Below are 22844 nucleotides of genomic sequence, written 5' to 3'. Positions count from 1 at the left end.
TAAGCAACACCAGGAGGATCATTCATATTCAGAAGAATAGTTTAGGAAATGCTGGTTTAGGTAACAGGATTTCATCAGTTTTCCAGTATTCTCTTTGGGTCCCTGGACTCGTTTCCCCAATGTCAAATTTACCCCTTGTAGCAACCCAGACTCCAGGGCTCCTACATGCTCAAAGGATAAAGCCCTACACCCCATGAAGCCTTGAAGGCCCTTTACAGCCTGACCCCAGGCTGCCTTTCCTGCTCTGCTTCCCAGTGCTCTGGTGCAGTCTCCACTCCAGCTAACCAGTGTTCCCTGCCTGTGGGCACGTGTCGGGGCCTGCCATCAATCAGGGTCAGAATGCTGACCCCTACCTCAGGGTTCAGCTTAAATCCTACCGTCTCCATCAAACTTCCCTCACCTCTCCAATGATGAGTCATCTCTTTCTCTGATTCTATTTCACTGCTTATTTGTATAACTTAATTGGCACAAGCACTTAAACTTCTATTTATTGAGCAAGGTACTGTGCCACTTTCCACAGGGGATAGTAACCCTGTGCTTATGACTGTAAGAGGCAGACTACTCAGAAAATAGGAGGGAAAGCTCAAACCCAGCTGCTGTTAGTGGTACTGGTGGGAGGGCATTAAGATTTGATGAAAAAGGTGGCATTTAAAATACATCTTAAAGGACTTGCGGGGGGGCATTTCAATAGCAGGAGATGGGGGAGAAAAGATATTCCAGGCTGAGGGAGGAGAAAGAGTGGCTATGTGTGGGCAGCAGTGTGGTGTGTATTCAACAGAAGCTTAGCCTAAGTGTAAGGGAGTGTACAGTACTGTCCCCTTGCAAAAAGACCAGTTGTGACTCAAAGTATGGTCCATAGATCAATGCTGATCCATAAACACTATTACCGGCCCATGAAGAAATAAGCATTTCTAATCTGTGAGAATGAGCTTAGAAATTTTTACAGCAGTTGGACAAAGTATGTTTATAACTGTTAAAAATTGGGGCTTATTTTATATATCTTTAGATTTCATTTTCCTATAATTCATTTTTATTGTATTTGTAAAAGCACTGGCTCAAGATAAACTGGAAATTAAAACAAAACAAGAAAATAACAAACTGGTCCTTTACCACATTTCCTTGGAGAGAACTAAACCAGAAACTCAAAAGAGCAAGGATCTTGTCTGACACTTTTTAGTTTAACATGTGCTTTGCTCAAAGCTGGTGCTCAATCAACTGGGAGAAATTCATCGAGATGACACCCAGAAGGTAGCCAGCGCCTGAGTATCCATATATGTGCAAGACACTGCCTTGGTCTGGATCTGACCTTGGTAATCATCTTGCTTTGCATTCATCACCTTTCACTTTATTTTTATTATTTTTAGAGACAGGGTCTTGCTCTGTCATCCAGGCTGGAGTGCAGTGGCACAATCGATCCTAGCTCACTGCAGTCTCAACCTCCTGGGCTCAAGCAATCCTTCCACCTCAGCCTCCTGGGTAGCTACTACAGGTGTGCGTCATCATGTCAGGCTAATTTTTAATTTTAGTAGAGACAGGGTCTTACTATACTGCCCAGGCTGGTCTCACACTCCTGGCCTCCAGTGGTCCTCCCACCTCAGCCTCTCAAAGTGCTGGGATTACAGGTGTGAGCTACTGAGCCTGGCCATCCTTCACTTTAAAACTGAAGGACAGTTATTAAAATATGGACATCCCAACAGAGAAGGTAAACATCTTGAAATGTCAAAAATTTTAAGAACTGACTTCTTCAGATCACTTTTTGAACTAAGTATATATATGTGTATATATAGTTTGTATGTATATGTTTCCTTTTTTCTCTAAAGAAAAAAAAAAAAACTCAGCTGCTTGTTTTTTTTTTTTTTTTCTGGAGACCGAGTCTCACTCTGTTGCCCGGCTGGAGGCTGGAGTGCAGTGGTGTGATCTCGGTTCACTGCAACCTCCACCTCCTGGGTTCAAGCAATTCTCATGGCTCAGCCTCCTGAGTAGCTGAGACTACAGGCACACACCACCACGCCCAGCTAATTTTTTGTATTTTAGTAGAGATGAGGTTTCACCATATTGCCCAGGCTGGTCTCTTATCTTCTGAGCTCAGACAATCCGCCCACCTCAGCCTCCCAAAGTGCTAGGATTATAAGCACGAGCCATCGTGGCCAGCCTCAGCTGCTTTTAAAATGCTGAATGTTGGCTGTGTTTCTGTAAAGCTATCTATAGAAAATGCTATACTGTTCTCTAGCAAACCTCCAAGCTCTACTACTTTCCCATATATACATCTTTGATCTCAATATTCAGGAACTAGGAGCTCGGCCAGAGTACCTGTATAGACATAGTTGCCAGTATAATTGGGTGAGGGAGAATGGGAGTGGAGCATTTAGAGCTCATTTCATTCAAAGTAAGGAGAAGAAATCATTACGTTTTGGGAGACCACTTATAAATAACAGAAAAGAAAAAAAAGCATAGTAATGGGAGTGAGACCCTACCTAGTGGTAACAAGAGGTAACTTTTAATTTACTAGAAGTTGTGATTGGTAAGCCTCACTTTCCACCACACTTGCTCCCAGGAATGACCACATAATTTAGTGCTAGAAAGGCTGTCAAGCAAAACTATGTCTATTCAACATGACTATGCACAGATAACAACAATGCTCATCTTCACAGAAACTGCCTTTTGAAATAAATTCTGGCTCACTGCTTTTATTTCCATTATTTTCATGTCAATGACAATAAACACTTAGACATTTCTTATTGCGCAAACACAAAATATTTTCCTGAAACCTTACAACCTTCCTTAAATCTTATAAATTTTAGAAAAATGTCTTACATTTCTAACATTTTTTAGTCACACCTGTGACATTCTATCAAATCAAATAAAGGTTTTTGTTTTTTAAAGTTTAGATAATTAGGTCTTTTGCCCTTAAAGGTGTTCTATACACTGGATAATCAAAGTGAGCACCTGCATGGCCTTAAAGGAGTTATTTGGAAAGAAGCTTTAAACTCTTAACTATAAAAACAAAAATGAAAAAAGAAGAGGTTTGTGTTTAAGGAAATGTTTTTCTTTTTAATGTAAAATCAAGTCATCAAATATTACTGATTTTCAAATCTGATTAAGAATCATAAAATCTCTAAAACAAGTAATGAGCTTCATCTCATAATTCAGAACTGCAATGGAGATAGCCAGGAAGTGATGAAATCTGGGTAACTGGTACATCTTATTCAAGGCCTGTTTCTCCAAAACATTCTTCAAGCTCATATTCACTCTTCTAAACTCCCTTTCCTCTCTCCTTCCCTCTAAGTAAAATAAACAACTTAGAAAGATTGTTATAAAATACTTCCATACTGTCTTTTAGGGATTTCTCAAGAGAAAGAGATTTCTGTATGTATTACATACCTAAGAATATGGACCGGGCGTGGTGGCTTACATCTGTAATCCCAGAACTTTGGGAGGCAAGGAAGGTGAATCACTTGAGGCCAGGAGTTCAAGAACAGCCTGGCCAACAAGGTGAAACCCTGTCTCTACTAAATATACAAAAATTAGCTGCGTGTGTAGTCCCAGCCTGTCTGTAGGCTGAGGCAGGAGAATTGCTTGAACCCAGGAGGTGGAGGTCGCATTGAACCAAGATGGTGCCTCTGCACTCCAGCCTGGGCAGCAGAGTGAGACCCTATGTCTATCTCAAAAAAAAAAAAAAAATAATAATAATATGAGAATTATATTGATTTGGTAAATTTATTTTAATAATCTGGCTTATTCTTAGTTTGAAAGAGGACTAAGGGCCTTTTGTTTTAATGTATTTTACTGGTTACATAAATAACAACATATGACTAGGAATTTGTAATTTAGGTGAGGAAGAAATTAATACCTGTGAAAAATGATAAAATCCCCAAATTTAATGCAGAGGGTAAATTAACATCACAGGGTGTAAGAGAGAATTCACTTACCGTTCCTAGGCAAAAATCACCATAATAAGGCTCCTGTTATTTAATGGGAACATTCTAAGAACCCAATTCTCAGCTGTACTGTACATTTAATGGACATATTAAAGCAAAGCAGTACCAGATCCACATCATATGAAATATCCACTAGAATCTGAATGTGTGGGGAACTTTTATTACAGAGGACACAATTTTATAGTTTTAGTATTGTCAGGTCTCAAGTAGATTATCTGCTTTGTGGACTATCCAGGGCATAACATGCATCCTAGGCAGCAGCAAGCTCTTCATATGAGCTTTCTTTGGAGCTCAATCAGAGCCTATTAAAAAAAACTAAACATCTTTCTATAGCAAGGCACAATGCAAGAGAAATATACTGTAAATATAATCATATGAAGCATACCAAAACAAATAAAAATTCAGAATTATTTTGAATATCTTTTCAACTGATGATATTTAATAACAGAGTTGATTAATTTCTCATTTAGAGCAATCCACTAATCTAATTTAAAAACTGTACCTTATCGAATAGTCCAGATTCTTCAAATTATTCTACCTGTTCCAGGGTCTGATTTATAGTGTTGTTAAAAGATTTACAATTTTCAAGTGGCTTTGCTACAGTTTCATCACTGCTCCTCCCATATGAGACAACAGCACTTTCTTGACTAGTAATTACAATAAATAAAATAGCAATTAGTCCAAATAATACAATTATTAGTGGCAGGAAATTTTATCCTCCATAATTACTACCAATCCAAATATTCTGCATATCCTAATTAGGTCTAGAAATGGTTGTCAGGGTTATTCCTCGAGAGAAGAGAAAATCAAACTCTCATCAATTCTTTTTTCTTTTTTTTTTTTTTTTTTTTTTTTGAGACGGAGTCTCACTCTGTCGCCCAGGCTGGAGTGCAGTGGTGCCATCTCGGCTCAATGCAAGCTCCGCCTCCCAGATTTATGCCATTCTCCTGCCTCAGCCTCCTGAGTAGCTGGGACTACAGGTGTCCGCCACCACGCCTAGTTAATTTTTGTTTTTGTATTTTTAGTAGAGACGGGGTTTCACCATGTCAGCCAGGATGGTCTTGATCTCCTGACCTCATGATCCACCTGCTTCAGCCTCCCAAAGTGCTGGGATTACAGGTGTGAGCCACCATGCCCGGCCTTCTTCTTCTTCTTCTTTTTTTTTTTTAAAAAGATACAACTATGAAAATTTATGAGCCAGGTGTGGTGGCTCACGCCTGTATCCCAGCACTTTGGGAGGCTGAGGCAGGTAGATCGCTTGAGCCCAGGAGTTTGAGACCAGTGTGGGCAACATGGCGAGACCCAGTCTCCACAAAAAATACAAAAAACTAGCTGGGCATGGTGGGATGCACCTATAGTCCCAGCTACTGAGGGAGAGGGGTCTGGGGTGGGAGGACCGCTTGAGCCCGGGAGGTCGAGGCTGCAGTGAGCCATGATCGTGCCGCTGCACTCTAGCCTGGGCAATGGAATGCGGCCCTGTCTCAAAGAAAAAAATTTATGAAAAGAATGGAAAGTTTGTTGAGTATCAGTCAGCAGAAAATTTCTCAGTACTAAGTCTAAGCACCCTACTCTTTGATCATTCAACTTAAGAGGTGACTTAAGATAGTAATTCAGTATCTAACTATATTAAGATGGGTAAATGATACACAACTACAACTGCAAGGGGGAAAATGATTTCAGAGATAACAGAAATAGCATGATATTTTCAAAAGGAGAAGTGAAAAGGAGTATTTTCTTGAATGTAAGACAATAGGTAGTGAGAATATCTTCACAGCTTAGAATGTGAGGTGAAGTCTGATTTATCTTTGTAACTCTAAAGAGAGATTGACAAAATTTTCAGGGATGGACATACGAAAAATGTAAAGACCACAAAAAAGGAAAACAACGAAACTAAAACAACATATGAGGAACAGTGAAGGAATTAGTAAAGAAATGGAAATGTCAGGTCAGGTGTCCCATGACATGCCCCCCAAGCATGAGAACTTAGCGGATGAGTCCCCGGGAAGGTCCAGCGCAGTACTACCTAGTGCACGCAACAACTGTCCTGCTGCCTGCAAGCCTCAGCTAGCAGGAGCCTACTGTCCTCCCCTCTGTGCTGGCTTTCAGCAAATTCATATGCTGAGCTGACTGAACCCTTATCTTCTTCCATCTGGAAGGACAGAAAAGCAACAAGTCTCATATTACAGAATGATACTCTTCACCATATAGAAGTTTAAGATCAAAGCAACAAGTTGGCATCCACAATCTGAGGCACAAAAGAATGTTCAAAGAACAGTACATTTACTGTCACAAAAGAGGGCTAACGGGAACTTCTTAAGGGGAACACAAGCACACAAAATAAAGCCATGATTTTCCAGTGCACAAATCTCTAACTAAACATATATTACAGCTAAGTTAAAACCAAATTTCTTTCAATAAAATTCAGTTTCTTGTATTAAATTCATTTGCCACCAAGATTTAGGGTTCTTATTGCAAAGGTATGTCCAATTTCTCACCTTTCCTGCTTCCCTTCTCAGAAGACTTCTCTACTCTAACTGGACTTCATGGCCTTAGAAATGTTAAGCATGTGTGCCAAGGGCTTCACCTGATCTATTTGTTAACAAAAGAAATTTAATCCTCAATTTGAAACAGATTTTTAATGAGGGCCAATAATTTATATGAATTTCAGTTCTTTTTCTGTATTTGTATTAGAGATCTTCCAAGGAAGTTTAAAATGTTTCCATAGCCATCTTTATTTTAAATCTTATTAAATTACAAGACAATGTCCTTAATGAATAAAAAACAATTTTGCCTCATCTCTATGTATTTTTCCAGGATTAAGACTGACCAATAATTATTTCTATGAAAGATGCAATGCTGAATTTCTGACATAAACAAAAAATAAGCAGAATTTTTTGGTTTTAAGGGTATACTAAGTTTATGTGAAGATACCTTAATAGCTTTGCCTATAGTACAGGGGAAGAGGGGAAAAATACTCAAAATGAGCTTTGTTTATTCAAAAGAAAATTGTTAATAGTTTTGTACTAATCTTTTTTTTTTTTTTTTTTTTTTTTTTAAGAAGAAGTCCCACTCTGTTGTCCAGGCTGGAGTGAAGTGGCATGATCTTGGCTCACTGCAATCTCCAACTCCTGGCTTCAAACGATTCTCTTGTCTCAGCCTCTCGAGTAGCTGGGATTATAGGCGCCTGCCACCATGCCCCAGCTAATTTTTGTATTTTTAGTAGAGACGGGGTTTCACCAAGTTGGCCAGGATGGCCTCGAACTCTTGACCTTAAGGGATCCACCCGCCTTGGCCTCCCAAAATGCTGGGATTTACAGGCGTGAGCCACCACCTGGCCTTAATCATCCTTAAGAAGTACTAACTTGATTAAACATTAAAAAGCTCTTAAAGATATCTGATATCCATACAGTTTTCCTCTCTGTCACAGGAGTAAATAGTTATGCTATTACGATCAAACCCACGGAATATTGCTCAATGCAGTTTAAAAAACTGATGCATTCAAAATTTAGAGGCTGCATCAGCAGAAAGATGTATATGGGCACTTGTTCTCCATGCAGCTATGAACAAATGCCCACCTAGTGGCCACTCACTGCTCAATGTGAGTAACTGTTTTCTCAGCCTGGCTTTTAGTTGAGCACAGTATTTCTTCTTTTTGCTCTTCTATGATGCTGATGGTAAATAAACAGACCACAATACGTAAAATGATCATGTGACAGGTGAAGAACCTGGAGGCCCAGAGGTGAAGTGACTTGTTTAGGACCCACTGGGAGTAGCACCAACTGCAGCACCAGCATTCAGGTCTGCTGCTCTCTGAACAGTGTTCTTTCCCACTTGTTACACCACCTGATTGGAGAGTGGCTTGCAGAAAGACCATCTCACCAATATCCTGTTCTCACTGTGATCTTTCACAGATGAATGTTCAGCTTACTGTTTTATTAGAGTATTACAGAATCTGTGATTTCTTTGATTTATGATCTCCTTTCTCCATTATTCTTAAATCTAGCTTTGCTAAAAAAAAGTGGTTTGATTTAAGCCAATATGATATATGAAAATATGATTTCATAAAAATATGATTATTCACAAAAGTTAATATTTATATGACAAAACAGTTGGCCAGAGTGTGCTTTTAAATAATGAGCTCTCCTTTTGCTTTAGAGTTAAACAATTAGATGCTCAAAAATGTGATTGAAAGCCACTGTTTTTAAAGTCACCTACTGATAAAATTGTGATACACAATTTGGCTCAGCCAAAAGTGAAGGTAAATCTTTAAGTTTGTTTCAATTTAGTTCTCATTTTAAATATAAAATTTAGTTGACTACAACTTAAACACCCATTTGTATACTCATCTGTAATTATTACACCATTGTAGTTTGAAATAGAATATTTTTTAAAGTTGAAGCTAATAATAAAAAACCTGAAAGGTGTAGTAAATTTTTAAACAGCTCAATATTATGAACTCATAGAGTTTTATAAAAGGTTAAGTGGTGCTTTGTAAAAGCCATTCATTTGATCAGATGAACACAGAAAGATTAGAAACCTTGAGAATAAAACAGAATTTAAAATTCAAATGAACATAGAGAAAGATTAGAAACCTTGAGAATAAAAAAGAATTAAAAAAAATACGTGATTAAGAATCTGTAAGAAATCAATAGGGCAAGAAATGGAAAAGTGTCAATTTCTAAAAAGAAAAATAATAACTTATATTACTTTTCCCCTTCAAACCATACTTAATACATAGTTTTAGTATCTTAATATAAAAAGTTCTAGAATTTAAGCTTTCATCCCTTTCTATCAAAAGATATCTCTAAACTATTATTTTTTGTACAAACTGACAGAATGAATCTGTCTGTGGAGATAAAGATAAGACATACACACACATTGTTCAATTTATAGATGCACTAAATAGTAGCCAGGATATGAAATGCTTCAGCAGCCATTACAATATACAAACATAAATATGCACATGTATTTACAATACAGATTAAGGCAAGATAAAAAAAATGGGCCACTCTCACTTGCAAGTATGTAGCTTTAATTACTCAACATGCAGGAGCATTCATAAATATGGATAACATGACAAGCAGAAGCATTAGAATTGTACTAGAAAAGGTAGTTAAGGTGTAAAAATATATTAATAAGGTTATAGATCTCTGTTCTGTGATCACGTTAAATTTTTATCTTAATTTTCTTCTCAAAGAAGAAATGGATTTTTTTTTTTTAGGTTTTAACGTATATGTTAATAAAGGTCAAATTATCCAGAGACAGGGCCATGCTAACAAAAATGCCCCACTCTTTATTCATGCCTCTGCCCATGTTTTGGTATTGTTTAATTGACCTTTAGCATGCAGAAGAGTTAATGAGGCTCTACTCCTCCTACTCTACCTAAGTTTGCTCAGCTGATTCCTTGCCCTCGACAATGGCTGCAGTGCGATGAACTCGTCACTTAAAGCAACTGTGTTGGAGTACATCTATAAGTGGACAGAAAAGGAATGGACACACAACAAGTCAGTGAGCTGTATTCATCACCTAAGAGACAGACACAGGACAAGCTTTGTAAATACATCTGTTCCTACACGAGGAATAAATATCATAGGTGATACACATACATGACTAACATTTGTAGGGCTGTTGGCTGTGCCATCAAAAGAATTTATTCTTCACTCTTAACACCACATTGTTATTCTGGAGAAAAACAAGGCTCAGAAAACATGCTGACAGCTCTTCCTTTGATACGATTTTTCCTGCTAGTTTTGGTAAACAATGAAGTAGCTGACAGCTTTCTAGCAATTTCTCCATCATTTGAAATCAGGAATGATATAAAGCTAAAATAATGACTACTGCCTGTAGCAAAGGAATAATGTTACATATAGGATTTCAATGACCATATACTGTTTCAGCAGAAAAAAGGAAAGGAAAAAACACACCAACCCCAGCAGGCTAGAAGATCCCTGAGTAGAAGTAGAGACTTCCTTCTTGGATTAGACCACCTAGAACATCCAGTTAAGTCATTTAGAAGTAAATTTAGTGAGCCAAGAAGGAAGACTATACTAGCTTTTATACATAGATAAAATGATTGATTCACTGTACATTCCATTTTTAATCAGACTAAATCAATTTTTAGCCTGATAGTGAAAGAACCAAAATATATATAAGCACTTTTAACTTTTAACTTGTCTAATGGCCTACCTTAAGGTAGTCCAAATATTTCCTATGTATTCCTTTAAAAAGAGGCTATAGGAAAGGTAACAAGAATATTATCACCTTTTATATTATTAAGAAATCTCTACAAAAACATGTAAGTGTGCAAATGCTCTGCCTAAAGTAGAATTTCTAAGGATAAACATAAATACATCTGATTACAGGTTGAGTATCTCCAATCTGAAAATCCAAAATCTGAAACTTTTTGAGTGCAGACATGATGCTCAAAGAAAATGCTCATCAAAGTAGTTCAGATTTTGTATTAAGGATGCTAAATCAATGAGTATAATGCAAATATTCTAAAATTTTAAACAATCTGAAATCTGAAACAAGCATTTTGGATAAAGGATACTGAACCTATATTTACTCTTACAAAGAATTTTTTTTTTTCTTTGTGAGACAGTCTCACTTTGTCGCCTAGGGTGGACTGCAATCTCTGCACCCCAGATTCAAGCGATTCTCATGCCTTAGTCTCCTGAGTAGCTGGGACTACAGGAGTGTGCCACCACGCCCGGCTAATTTTTTTATTTTTTAAAAATTTTTATTTATTATTATTTTTTGAGATGGAGTCTTGCTCTGTCGCCCAGGCTGGAGTGCAGTGGCGCCATCTCAGCTCACTGCAACCTCCACTTCCCAGGTTCAAACGATTCTCCTCCCAAGTAGCTGGGACTACAGGCGCCTGCCACCATGCCCGGCTAATTTTTTTTTGTATTTTTAGTAGAGACGGTGTTTCACCATGTTGGCCAGGATGGTCTCGATCTCCTGACCTCATGATCCACCTGCCTCGGCCTCCCAAAGTGCTGGGATTACAAGCGTGAGCCACCATGCCCGGCCTATATTTTTAACTTTTAGTAGAGACAGGCTTTCACCATGTTGGCCAGGCTGGTCTCAAATTCCTGAGCTCAAGCCATCCACCCGCCTCGGCCTCCCAAAGTGCTGGAATTACAGGTGTGAGCCACTGCACCCAGTCTCAAGAATTAAGTCTTTAAAACAATGCCATCCATATATTTTGGTGAAATATAACTGTATTTAGGTCAAAACAGGGAGACAAATTATTCTCCATGAAGATCTAGAGTAAGTATAATGGACAAAGCCTTAAAAATAGTACTCTTTTATTGTGAATTTTTTTTTTTTTTCAGAAGATTAGGAATAGTAAGATAGGCAAACTTTCTGATATATATTTAAGTAATATATTGCAGAGTGGAAAAGTCTGTCCACACTGATATAAATATATAGGCATGGACAGATAGAGGAATCAGATTATGCAAATTGTTTTAGCCCCATTTGGAGATCAGTATAACAGAGCAACGTTCTCATCCTCATTTTACTTACAATGATAACTGTTTTACTGAGGATCAACTATATACAGGCTCAGTGTGAGGTACTTCATACTCATTATCTCTAACAACCCTGTAAAGTAGCAATTATTTTTCTGATTTTGTAGAGGAGGAAACAGGCTTATGAAGTGCTTGATCAAGGACATACATAGGAACTGCTGAAACAATATCTGAATTCAAGTTTGTCAGGCTTCACAGGCCTATGCTGTCTCAATGGTGTGAATGTGTATATTGGCTAGGATTCAGTTATCAAAGCAAATAAATGCTAAAGAAATGTTGTGGACATGACCAACTGAAATTAAAACTAATGCACTGGTCAGGAAGCCTAACTTACATCACCAAATGTTTAGGAAGTAGTTCTTCTATTTGTAGGATGAATATACAACTAAATTTCCAAAATTCATTTGGCATGTTACAAGCATGTTTAAAAAATCTCAACCTGGGAAGAACTAAATGATTAATAAACTCAGGGCATAAGAGTTGACTAGAATATATTTTTTAGAGTATTTATCCAATACTATGATAGAGTTAAAAGGACAAACAGAGATTTCTAGCTCATGTACTAGTCAAATATATAAAAAAGACACATTCAACTAAATAGCTACTAACCTTGAGCATCTACTATGTCTTTGGAAATTATTTCATTTAATCTTCACTAGAAAGGTAATAAAAGAGATATTTCTATCGCAATTTTACCAATGAGAAAACTGAGATTCAAAGTCACAGAGATACCAAGTGGAAGACGTGGGATTTGAACTGAGATCTATCAGGCCCCAAAGATTCTTAAGCACTATGTAACATATTGCCAATATTTGCTGTAGTTTAATATTTATTAATAAATATTTAGTGAGATAATGTATTTTTAAAAATTCTATTCTGTATAAATTATTTAAAGAATTCATTTCATACTTTTTTGGTGAAAAAATATAATCAGAAAAAATATTACTCGGCCGGGTGCAGTGGCTCACGCCTGTAATCCCAGCACTTCGGGAGGCCAAGGCAGGCGGATCATAAGGCCAGGAGATCGAGACCAGTCTAGCCAACATGGTGAAACCCTGTCTCTACTAAAAATACAAAACATAGCCAGGTGTGGAGGCACGTGCCTGTAATCCCAGCTACTCACGAGGCTGAGAAAGGAGAATTGCTTGAACCCAGGAAGTGGAGGTTGCAGTGATCCAAGATCGTGCCACTACACTCCAGCCTGGGTGACAGAGCAAGACTCCGTCTCGGGAAAAACAAAAAAAGAAAAATTACTCAAATTCTTATGTTTCTAAAGACATGGCTATAGATCTTCATTATATATCTATATGATAGAATGCTGTGATATTACTTTAAAAATATTTACTATTATTATCTGGATATAATTTGATAGTTTCATACCTAAAAACAAAGTTTTACTAACACCACAATGTAATTAAAAAAATAATTTATCAGTAGTCATAAAATTAATAGAAATAGTAAGAAATAACTTCAAAAATATCACATTGAACAATGTTTATGTTACAAAATACTTGAAACAGGAATGGCTAATTTCCTATTTTCTGACATAACCAAATTATAATGACAGCTATTCATTGCTAAAGATCCCTAACTAAAAAGATACTGAATTTATTATAAAAAGTGGTTACCTGTGCCTTTTCAGTACTTGTAGGGTGGAGGTGTCGGTCAAAGACCTTCTTTACGATATCAAGAAATAGACATGTAACAACCATGAGGATTATGGCAAACCAAGCAGAACCACTTGATAGGAGCTGAATAAACACAAAATACATATTCTGGGAGCCCAAAAATGGCCTGCAAAGAAAGACAATGTGCTTAATAAAAGTGGAAACTGAAAGACTTAAATCAAGACATCATATAAAGACACTATGGTTGAAAGTAACAAGTACTCCAAGAAAATGTTCAAAACTGAAATCAGTATAATTTAATTAACTGAACTAACAAAACAAGATAAGCTTTAATTGTTAAAAATAAAACAACTATAGTTTTTATTAGGAAAATGGCAAGCAGTTGACCAGATAACCCTATCTTAGTGGTAGTGGATCAGAAGAATAATGTAGTAATACAGACTTAAGGGACCAAGTAAACCAAGAAAAAGTGTGTAATAAAATATTTTAGAAGGCCGATTATCCAAATCTTAGAATGAAAGCTTTATTCAGAGGCTCTTCTTCGAAAACATATTTTAAAATTAATGTACTCACGAATACTGGTTTTACATAGTAGTAGGTATTATATTCTTTTTGGGTTTTTGTATATACTACCTCAAAAGAATACGGTGAAATATAGAAATATTCATAAGAGTATCCTTTTATGATCCTAAATAGAAGTTAATATTCAGCTAATCCAAATTTTTTTGGCCTACCTTCAGAAGCTTTTTTTTGTCTGATAAATGGATCAAAGACATGGCAGGCAAATGTAATATAAATTCTCCAAAACAGAGCCTTCAGTTGTCCATCACTTACCAAAGAATCTTAGGAGAAACATTAATTTTTAATCTATCAGAGTAGCCAGTTGAATATCTGATTCTATCAATGAAGATGATGCATACTACTTACTTTCGTGAGAAAAGTTAATGATTAATATTTAATGGTTCTATGTGACTTACTTTATTGTATATATTAATACATAATACATTAATACATAATATAACTAGTGTAAAGAAAATTGTGAAATAAGACAATTGGGGTTTAAATCTTGGCTTTGGTACTTTTTTGTCTTTGTGACCCTGAGGCTCAGTTTCTACACAGAAAAAAACAGGGATCATTATTGTGATGAATCAATACAATATCTTATATAAAAAATCTAGAAAAATTGTAGATATTCAATAAATGTTAGTTTTTTCCTCTCCATATCAGTAAGATCAACTGAAGAAGTAAACTTACCAGGAGTCTGAAATCTGTTATGAGCAGAATATGTTCATAATGTAACCTATCACAATAAATGTTTATTAGAGTTGAAGCAATCCAATTAAAATACAATATATTCACTCACCAGAGAATCCCTCCATAAAACAAGGAAAATACAAAATAAAATATAATAGATCCCCAGGTAACGAGATGGTTGATCCAAGTCCAAAAATGAGTTTCCAGAGCCATCTAAAAAAAAGTTTTTATATTCTTAGAAATGTAAACAAATAAAGCTTTACCTTAACCTTTCAGATAAAACTCAAGAATAAACGTAAGTATCTAAAAGTCCCTCAGAAGACAGATATAATCCCTCAGAATCCCTCAGAGATAAATATGAATGAAAAGGTCCTAGTATAAAATGAAATAATTTCAAGTTTATAATGTTTTTCTTCTTTGAGGAAACAGCATTCAAATTTCACGTGATTACTCTATTTTCAACTCCATGGCCTAAAACAAATTACGCTGTCTTGCACTATACACAGAGAAGCAAAATTTTTAGAGACTTTTAAAAATGTGATCATAAAAATCAGCTGAGGGTTCCCAAAATAATAAACTTTAAAAATGATTTTTTGACAAAAATTTAATTATTAAAATAGTAACCAGTGAAATTAATCGTTATTGAAAATGGAAAAAGGGAAAGTATCTATGGCTAAAGAAAAGAACAAAGTTAACTAATTATGTAAACAGTTGCAAAATGTGTCCACATTTCCAATTTCAGTACCATACCTTTACTGTGACTGTAATAACCATGACTGTGAAGACCAAAGTGCCAAATGTCCAGTTTCCAAACATCTAAACAGAAAGAATACACTATTACATTATGTGTTAACATAATGTTAAATAAAATGTCAGGTAAAAAGTCATTTAATTCTCTACTAAAAATCCCTTGAATTATTTAAGTCAAATACATTTGAAACTGGTGACTATACCCATAAATTTAAGAGTATGAGAAGAAACAGCATAAAGCATTATTTACATGTTATTATTACAGACAATGATCTTTTAGATATCATTATCAGACTGGAAACCCAAAGATGAGTTTAGAATGCTGTGGCACAGACTATTTTTAGTTAGAATAATGTAGTCATTAGGGACTGCTTTATTGCTGTTGCACAGTAAAAATGGTAACAAAATCCTTTTCAATCACAAGTATTTTCAGAAACCTTTCCAACCAGACGTTACAGCAGAGCACATGCCACATATTTTTGGATACAGTACAGTAGAGCAGGAGAAAAGAAATTTACACTTAAAACCTGTATCTGAAAGGAAGGATAATGGATCATGGAATTACTCCTCAAAGGGTTCCATGTAAAAACGCAGTTATTGCCAGTCAGAAAGTATTCCCCTGGGCTTTAGGGCCAAAACTTACTAAGGTATTAATCACGCAGAACCCCAAAAGAGTTTCAGGATTTTATCTGTACAAATAAGAATACAACCAGAAGTTTAATAATTTAGTTTACAAAGTAATCATTGGTTAGTCCAAACTGCACCATTTTGTAAGCTCCCTGCTATTTTGCAGACCTTGGTCAAAGTGCAACATTTCACGGGGGTTCGGGACATGAGAAACATCCTGCCTAACCACCTGACCACTGAAGAAAGATCCCTATCGTATCTTGCTGGATAAAGGTCCAAGAACACCACGAAGACATGCTGCCAGAACAAGGGTCAGAACCGCCTCATCATGGGAACATCTTATCAGTATCCTGCCGGGCAGCGAGCCATACTGCCCAAACCCCTCCCACCCATACCTGTAAGTACCCCAGCCTGTAAGCAGCCAATGGGCTCTGGCATTAGGCTGGTCCCTGACTTCTGTAGGTTTTACGCTAGACAAAAAGCCTGCATGCTGTTGGGCCGCCCTCTTTCTGTGTGTGTGTCTTTCTTTAACTTTCACCTTCCCTTCAAAACCTAACAATCATTATCTTAACACTGGTTCAAAAAAATTAATAAAAAGGCTGTTTTTTATTACAGATTTCTAACAATTATCGTTTACTTAACAAATTACTTAACCTCTCTATATCTCACTTTCTTCATTTGTAAAATGAGGGTAAATCTCAGTTTTCTATAAGAATTGGGGTATACAAAAAGAATGGGGTACCTGGTATATAACAGGCAAGCAGTAAATAATAGTTATGATTATCAACAATGAAACATCAATTAATGCTCTCAAAACATCCTTTATTTGAGAGCATTTGAGGAATGTATTTGTCAAGAGGAGAATCAAAAGTCATATTGAACCTGTGCTTATCTGTCTGCTTTTATCATCTCTAGAAATGACCCAGAAATACCGATGATCAGTGGGTCTCAACTTAGCTCTCTCAGGAGGAGTGCCATTATCCTCTTTCACAGGTATGGACACAGATACTTTTCTTTTCTTTTTTTTTTTTTTTTTTTTTTTTTGAGTCAGGGTCTCCATCTGTCACCCAGGCTGGAGTGCACTGGCATGATCTCGGCTCACCGCAATCTCCACCTCTCCACCTCCCGGCTCAAGCAATCTTCCCAAGTAGCTGGGACTAGAGGCATATGCCACCACACTCAGCTAATTTTTTTTTTGGTATTTTTTATACAGACGGGCTTTGGCCTCCCGACATGCTAGGACTATAGGTATGAGCTACTGTGCCCAGCTGGGAGAGTTACTTTGATGCAACCGGGGACCTGGGCCTGGAAGTGGTAAGGACATGTCTATCCTTCAGTATCTGGTCTAGTAACATGCCTAGACTGGGGCATGCTACACGGTATTTTCCTTAGAGAAGGATTTAGGGCTTCCTCTTGCATAGGCCCCATTCAAGGCCCTAGAAGAAGCTATACAAAAGCATTCACATAGCTTTTTGTGGGTAAAATTATACGAAGTAATGTATTTCAACTGTAATCAACTGGTTAAGACTGCTGTCTCTTTCCGTTCTGACTTGCCCTTGAGCTGGTAGGTGATAATGTGGGTGGCAAAGGCATTTTGGAGATCTGGCTGAAGATGAGTTTACAGGCTGGGTGCGGTGGCTCACACCTGTAATTCCAGCACTTTGGGAGGCTGAGGCGGGTGGATCACCTGAGGTTGGCAGTTTGTGACCAGCCTTACCAACATGGAGAAACCCTGTCTCTACTAAAAATACAAAATTAGCCTGGTGTGGTGGCCCATGCCTGTAATCCCAGCTACTGGGGAGGCTGAGGCAGGAGAATAGCTTCTATGAAGCCCTGTTTAAAAGCAACTACAAAAAAGTTGACCCTGTCAGATTACAGAAATAATTTAAAGTCTTAAGCTCACAAAAACAAAGATAAATAGATGGGATTTAATTAACCAAAAAGCTTCTGCACTGCAAAAGAAATAATCAGCAGAGTAGACAGACAAGCAGAGAGTGGGAGAAAGTCTTCGCAAATCTATACTTCTGACAAAAGGACTAATATCCAGAATCTACAAACAACTCAAACGGATCAGCAAGAAAAAGATAATCTCATCAAAAAGTGGCCTAAGGACATGAATAGACAATTCTCAAAAAAAGATATACAAATGACCAATGAACATCAGAAAATACTCAACATCACTACCTGGGAAATCCAAATCAAAACCACAATGTGATACCACCTTACTCCTATAAGAATGGTCATAATAAAAACATAAAAAAAATAGATGCTGGCATGGATGTGGTGAAAAGGGAACACTTTTACACTGTTGGTGGGAATATATACTAGTATAACCACTATGGAAAACAGTGTGGAGATTCCTTAAAGAACTGAAAGTAGATCTACCATTTGATCCAGCAATCCCACTACTGGGTATCTACCCACAGGAAAAGAAGTCATTATACAAAAAAGATACTTGCACACCCATGTTTATAGCAGCACAATTTGCAATTGCAAAAATAGGGAACCAGCCCAAATGGCCATCGATTAATGAGTGGATAAAGAAAATGTGGTATACACATATACCATGGAATACAACTCAGCCATAAAAAGGAATGAAATCATGGCATTCGCAGGAACCTGGATGGAATTGGAGACCATTATTATAAGTGAAGTAACTCAGGAATAGAAAACCAAACATCTTATGTTCTCACTCATAAGTGGAAGCTAAGCTATGGGGACGCAAAGGCATATGAATGAGACAATGAACTTTCGGGGCTCGGGGAAAAGGGTGGGAAGGGGTGAGGAATAAAAGACTACACATTGGGTACAATGTACACTGCTTGGGTGCACCAAAATCTCAGAAATCACCACTAAAGAACCTATTCATGTAAAAAAAATAAGTAAATAATAAAAAACTAAACAAGAAAACAAAGTCTTAAGCTTATTTTTAACTTTAAAAAATAAAATGAAAAGATTACTCAAATAATATATTCAATGAATTACTGATCTATGACTTCTTGACAAATGTCCATGGTAAGACAATATTATTGTATTGTTAAGACAAGCCCTACTTTTTAACTAATACTTATATTCAAATACTGTGACTACTTTAAGACTGGATAAGGGCTAGGCAAATTTTACGTGAGAGTTTAACTCTTCTACAATTTAGGAAAAAAAAACAAAGTTAAAAATTAGTCACTAGTTCAGCCTTCTTATTAACACTACTTTTGTTCTCTGGCAACTCATTAAGGAGTAATAGTAAAGGAATATCTTTTTCATAGTGCTCTGAAGGTAAAGATGTGCCCATGAAAAAGCAGTTTTAGAGACACACATGACAGGAACTCAGGCATATCATACACATTCTTCCAGTCTTTCCAAATCTTAGGGAAAATTGATCAAGACTTACACTTTACTAAGAGAAAGAAAGGCCTGTTAAAAAGATTTGAGAGAAATACATGAAGAATGACTAGTTCTTTCCTAAGCTAAACTGAAATTAAGAATTAGTGAATACTTCAAAAGTATTTGTTGAAAATTAATTAACATAAAATTGCTAGACCCTAATACAAAAAAAAAAAAAAAAAAAAAGGGATAAAGTCTTAACTTTCCCTGAATTGTTCTACCCTTAAACCCAAACTATTGCAACTCTTCCTCCTGCTCCTCTCCCAGGATCACTTGGTTTGCAATGACTTCATCTTTGCCTCCAGTCACTCCTCTCAGCACTTCCCTCTGGTAACTTTTTCTGCTCTAGGCCCTCAATTGTTTACTGATAACTTGGGCGTGCAATAACAATATTTAGAAAACAGGAAGCATTCAACATACTCAGTGCTAAGCAATGAGACGCGGCCTAGATAGATGTCTAAAAGGATTTTTAGCACAGGGACACATAAGAGGGAGATGGACCAAACGGGAAGGGGTCTGTGGGCTCAACTGTGAAGAACAGGTGGTGGTGAGAGAATCTTGGGGAAAGGGAAGCGTGAGCATTCTAGAGAGGGAAGCATGAGCCTTCTACAGAGGGAACATAAGCAATGTCTTAGAATTAGAGATTAGCATGGCACGTTCTGAGAGCCAGCAAGGTGATTTTCACAGTTGAGAGAGAGTTTCTGGGAGAATTAGACCGGGTGGGATTCACTAGGACAGGATCTTCCAATATAATGACTTACTAGTAAAAATAACAATGAACACTGCTAAGACGTAGTGAATACTTCTATATGCTAGCCACTATGCTTAATGCTCCACAAATAATACGTCATTTAATCCTCACAGCAAACCTATAAGGTGAGGATTATGTGTCTTTTTACAGGTGAGAAAACTGAGTCTGAGAGAGGTTATCTCATCCCAAATCACTCAAACGATGACTACAGATGCCAGGATATGAATCCAATTCTGATTCTAACATGAGCTGCTTTGCTACTATACCTAAGTATTGGAGGTAGGGAGTGGCAGATTAATTTCAATAGACAGTAAAGAGAAAAAAGCTTTTATACTAATGGCCAATAACAATTTATCCTTCAAGGTTTTATCTTTCATATAAAGAATGTTCAAGATTTTATTTTAAAGTTACTAAAAATTAGAAACAAATCCTCAAATTAAGGGAATACTTACATTATGACAATGTAATAGAGTATTATGTAATCATGAAAAAATGTTCTTGAAGCATTTTTAATAACATACAAAATCACTTAGGCTACAATGTTAAGAAATAAGGGGACACAAATTATGAGGTTAATGAAAATAACAAAAAAGAAGAATTGAAACAAGTATGTAAAGATAACAAAAGTAATAATATCTGGGCAGAGGGCCACCATGTGATTTATTTTCTTTATACTTTTTCCTACTAACTTCAAACTTATCACAATGGGCACATACTACTTTTAAAAATAAAAGAAAGTAGTGACTAGCAATACGAGATATCTTTAACGTCCTTTTCATCCAATGATGAAGATCCAAATTTCCTTCTTCTTAAGTCTCCTCCCCTCTTAATTCTGTCCGGTTTTCACCCCACTATTTCAGGTGGAAGTGAGCATACTCACTCATATGTCTATATATTTGGTGGCACTTGCACTGATGGTAAGACTGTGCAGAAGGGCACCAGGCTAACAGCTGTTTCTCAAAAGAACTGAGAATCATGACTAAGCATGTAGGTTTGTTTTTTTTTATTATACTTTATGTTCTAGGGTACACGTGCACAATGTGGAGGTTTGTTACATATGTATACATGTGCCATGTTGGTGTGCTGCACCCATTAACTTGTCATTTAAATTAGGTATATCTCCTAAAGGCATGTAGGTTTTAAAGTCAGATAGATTGGAGTCTGAATTCTATTACTGTAATTTGCTTACTGTGTGAACTTAGGCAAGTTTCTTAACCTCTCTGAGGTTAATTTTCTAACATGCAAAAATTAATAATGATATTTTTCTCATACAGAGTTATGATTTAATGAGCAAATACATGTAATGTACCAGGCATAGAGAAAGAAACTCAACAAAGGATAGTTATTATTTGGGAAGTGCTGTAACCTTTATGCTACAAGATTCATATTTTCATCCACATCAGTCTAAATATGTCCTCAAAAGTGAAGTGGCAATTATATTTATGTCCCTACTCTACAAGATAAATGGATTTTGCAAGGTTAAGGCCTCTACACTTGAAACCCATTTCCTTTATTACACTGGTGTATTTTGTTATTAGTTTACTTGCTCATTTTCTGCATCCTTTTCAAGATTCTAAGCTCCATGACCAAGTTACTTACCAGAGCCTAGTATAGTACTTGGGAATAGCTGGTCTTCAATAAAGATCTGTTGAGCAGATAAAACTTTATATTCTTCCAATTGCAAATTTTGTATGTCTGTATCTCCAAACATATTTTGCAATACTTAAGTGATGGAATGGAAAAGGGAAACTAAGAGTGACAACCATTTCCAGTCCACCAGAGTCCCTACCACTGCTGTCATTTCTTTCCTTCCTAACCCATTTAGTTAAGCCTTGAAAGAGGTTTAGCTCTGCCAAGAGTCTCTCAACATGAGCACTCCAATCAGAACACAGTGTAACAGTGTACTGTTTAAAATGCACTCTTTCCTAATTTCATACTTCAGAAAAGTGGCCAAATTAAACAGTAAGTTATGACATCTATTTAGAATTGTGAGTGTGCAATGAAGAATATGGTAGCATTTCCTAGGCAAACAACAATGCAATTAAAAGCAAACAAACACTAAGTCCTTATTTGTCATCTGAAAAATGGGAGTAATAATACCTCTCTAATAAGATTATTGGGAGGACTAATGGAGATGGGGCATATAAAGTACTTAGCACAAAAGTAAGTACCAAATAAATGGCAGCTATCAATAAAACACAATACTAAGGTGAACAGCATGCAGGGGCAATAACATATCCCCGTGTGAGCTAATTTTTGAATAGCAAAATTGTCTAGTAACTTGAGTTTCATTTTGAGATTACACTGTATTGCCTGTCAATTTTCATTTGTATGAAACTTTATTATTTAACCAAAAAATTTTAAACCTTTTCATATTTGCATTTTAATAATTGAAGTTCTATAATTTAAATTTTACTTTATGACAAAAGCTATAAAAAACCCATAAAATATTAACAAGCATTCTTTAAAAAAACTATATACTTTACCTGGCCATTTCCAAGCAGAGATGTATCTTTCCCTATTAGTAAATAGGATCCAAAAAAGAAAATAAAGGCATGACTGAAACCCAGGATGGTCCAATAAAGAAATGTTTTAATGCTTAAGAGGCAGTTTTTACTAATGTCTCTGTTAAAGAGAAAAAGAAACATATCAGGGATAATTTATTATTTGCCCACTAAATAATTATTATAATTTGATAATTAAAAAACAAGATAGATTTTTAAATTAAAATTGCTTGAAAATATTAGCACAAAGAATAAATAAATCCAAATTTATAAACCACTGCTTATAATATCATACATCTGTTTAATAGCTTATAGTTCACATAATACATTCAAATACATTTCTTCATTTGATAAAGAAATAGGAAGACTGGGTGCGATGGCTCACGCCTGTAATCCCAGCACTTTGGGAGGCCAAGGTGGGCAGATCATGAGATTAAGAGATCAAGACCATCCTGGCCAACATGGTGAAATCCTGT

The 22844-nt window shown here is 36.4% G+C and overlaps 1 protein-coding gene across 3 annotated transcripts in view; it reads right to left on the bottom strand.

Annotated features, from left to right (window-relative positions):
- ATP11B (ATPase phospholipid transporting 11B (putative)) overlaps positions 1-22844 on the bottom strand; it is a 128599-nt gene that overhangs the window by 9320 nt on the left and 96435 nt on the right. The window contains exons 25-30 of one of the 3 annotated variants that reach the window (XM_030822870.1): positions 22351-22489; positions 15106-15171; positions 14465-14568; positions 13102-13267; positions 9321-9406; positions 5962-6087 (exon numbers count right to left, since the gene is read on the bottom strand). In XM_030822870.1, the coding sequence (XP_030678730.1) occupies positions 6003-6087; positions 9321-9406; positions 13102-13267; positions 14465-14568; positions 15106-15171; positions 22351-22489 (646 nt within the window). In that variant the 3' untranslated portion in view covers positions 5962-6002. The remainder of the gene's footprint in view (positions 1-5961; positions 6088-9320; positions 9407-13101; positions 13268-14464; positions 14569-15105; positions 15172-22350; positions 22490-22844) is intronic. The other 2 variants (XM_030822869.1, XM_003256526.4) reach the window with 2 other exon arrangements.

Source organism: Nomascus leucogenys, chromosome 11 (genome assembly GCF_006542625.1).
Source record: "Nomascus leucogenys isolate Asia chromosome 11, Asia_NLE_v1, whole genome shotgun sequence".
In the NCBI taxonomy this organism is placed as follows: domain Eukaryota; kingdom Metazoa; phylum Chordata; class Mammalia; order Primates; family Hylobatidae; genus Nomascus; species Nomascus leucogenys.
Note: the sequence above shows the minus strand (reverse complement) of the source record. Positions and strands in the feature narration are given on the sequence as shown.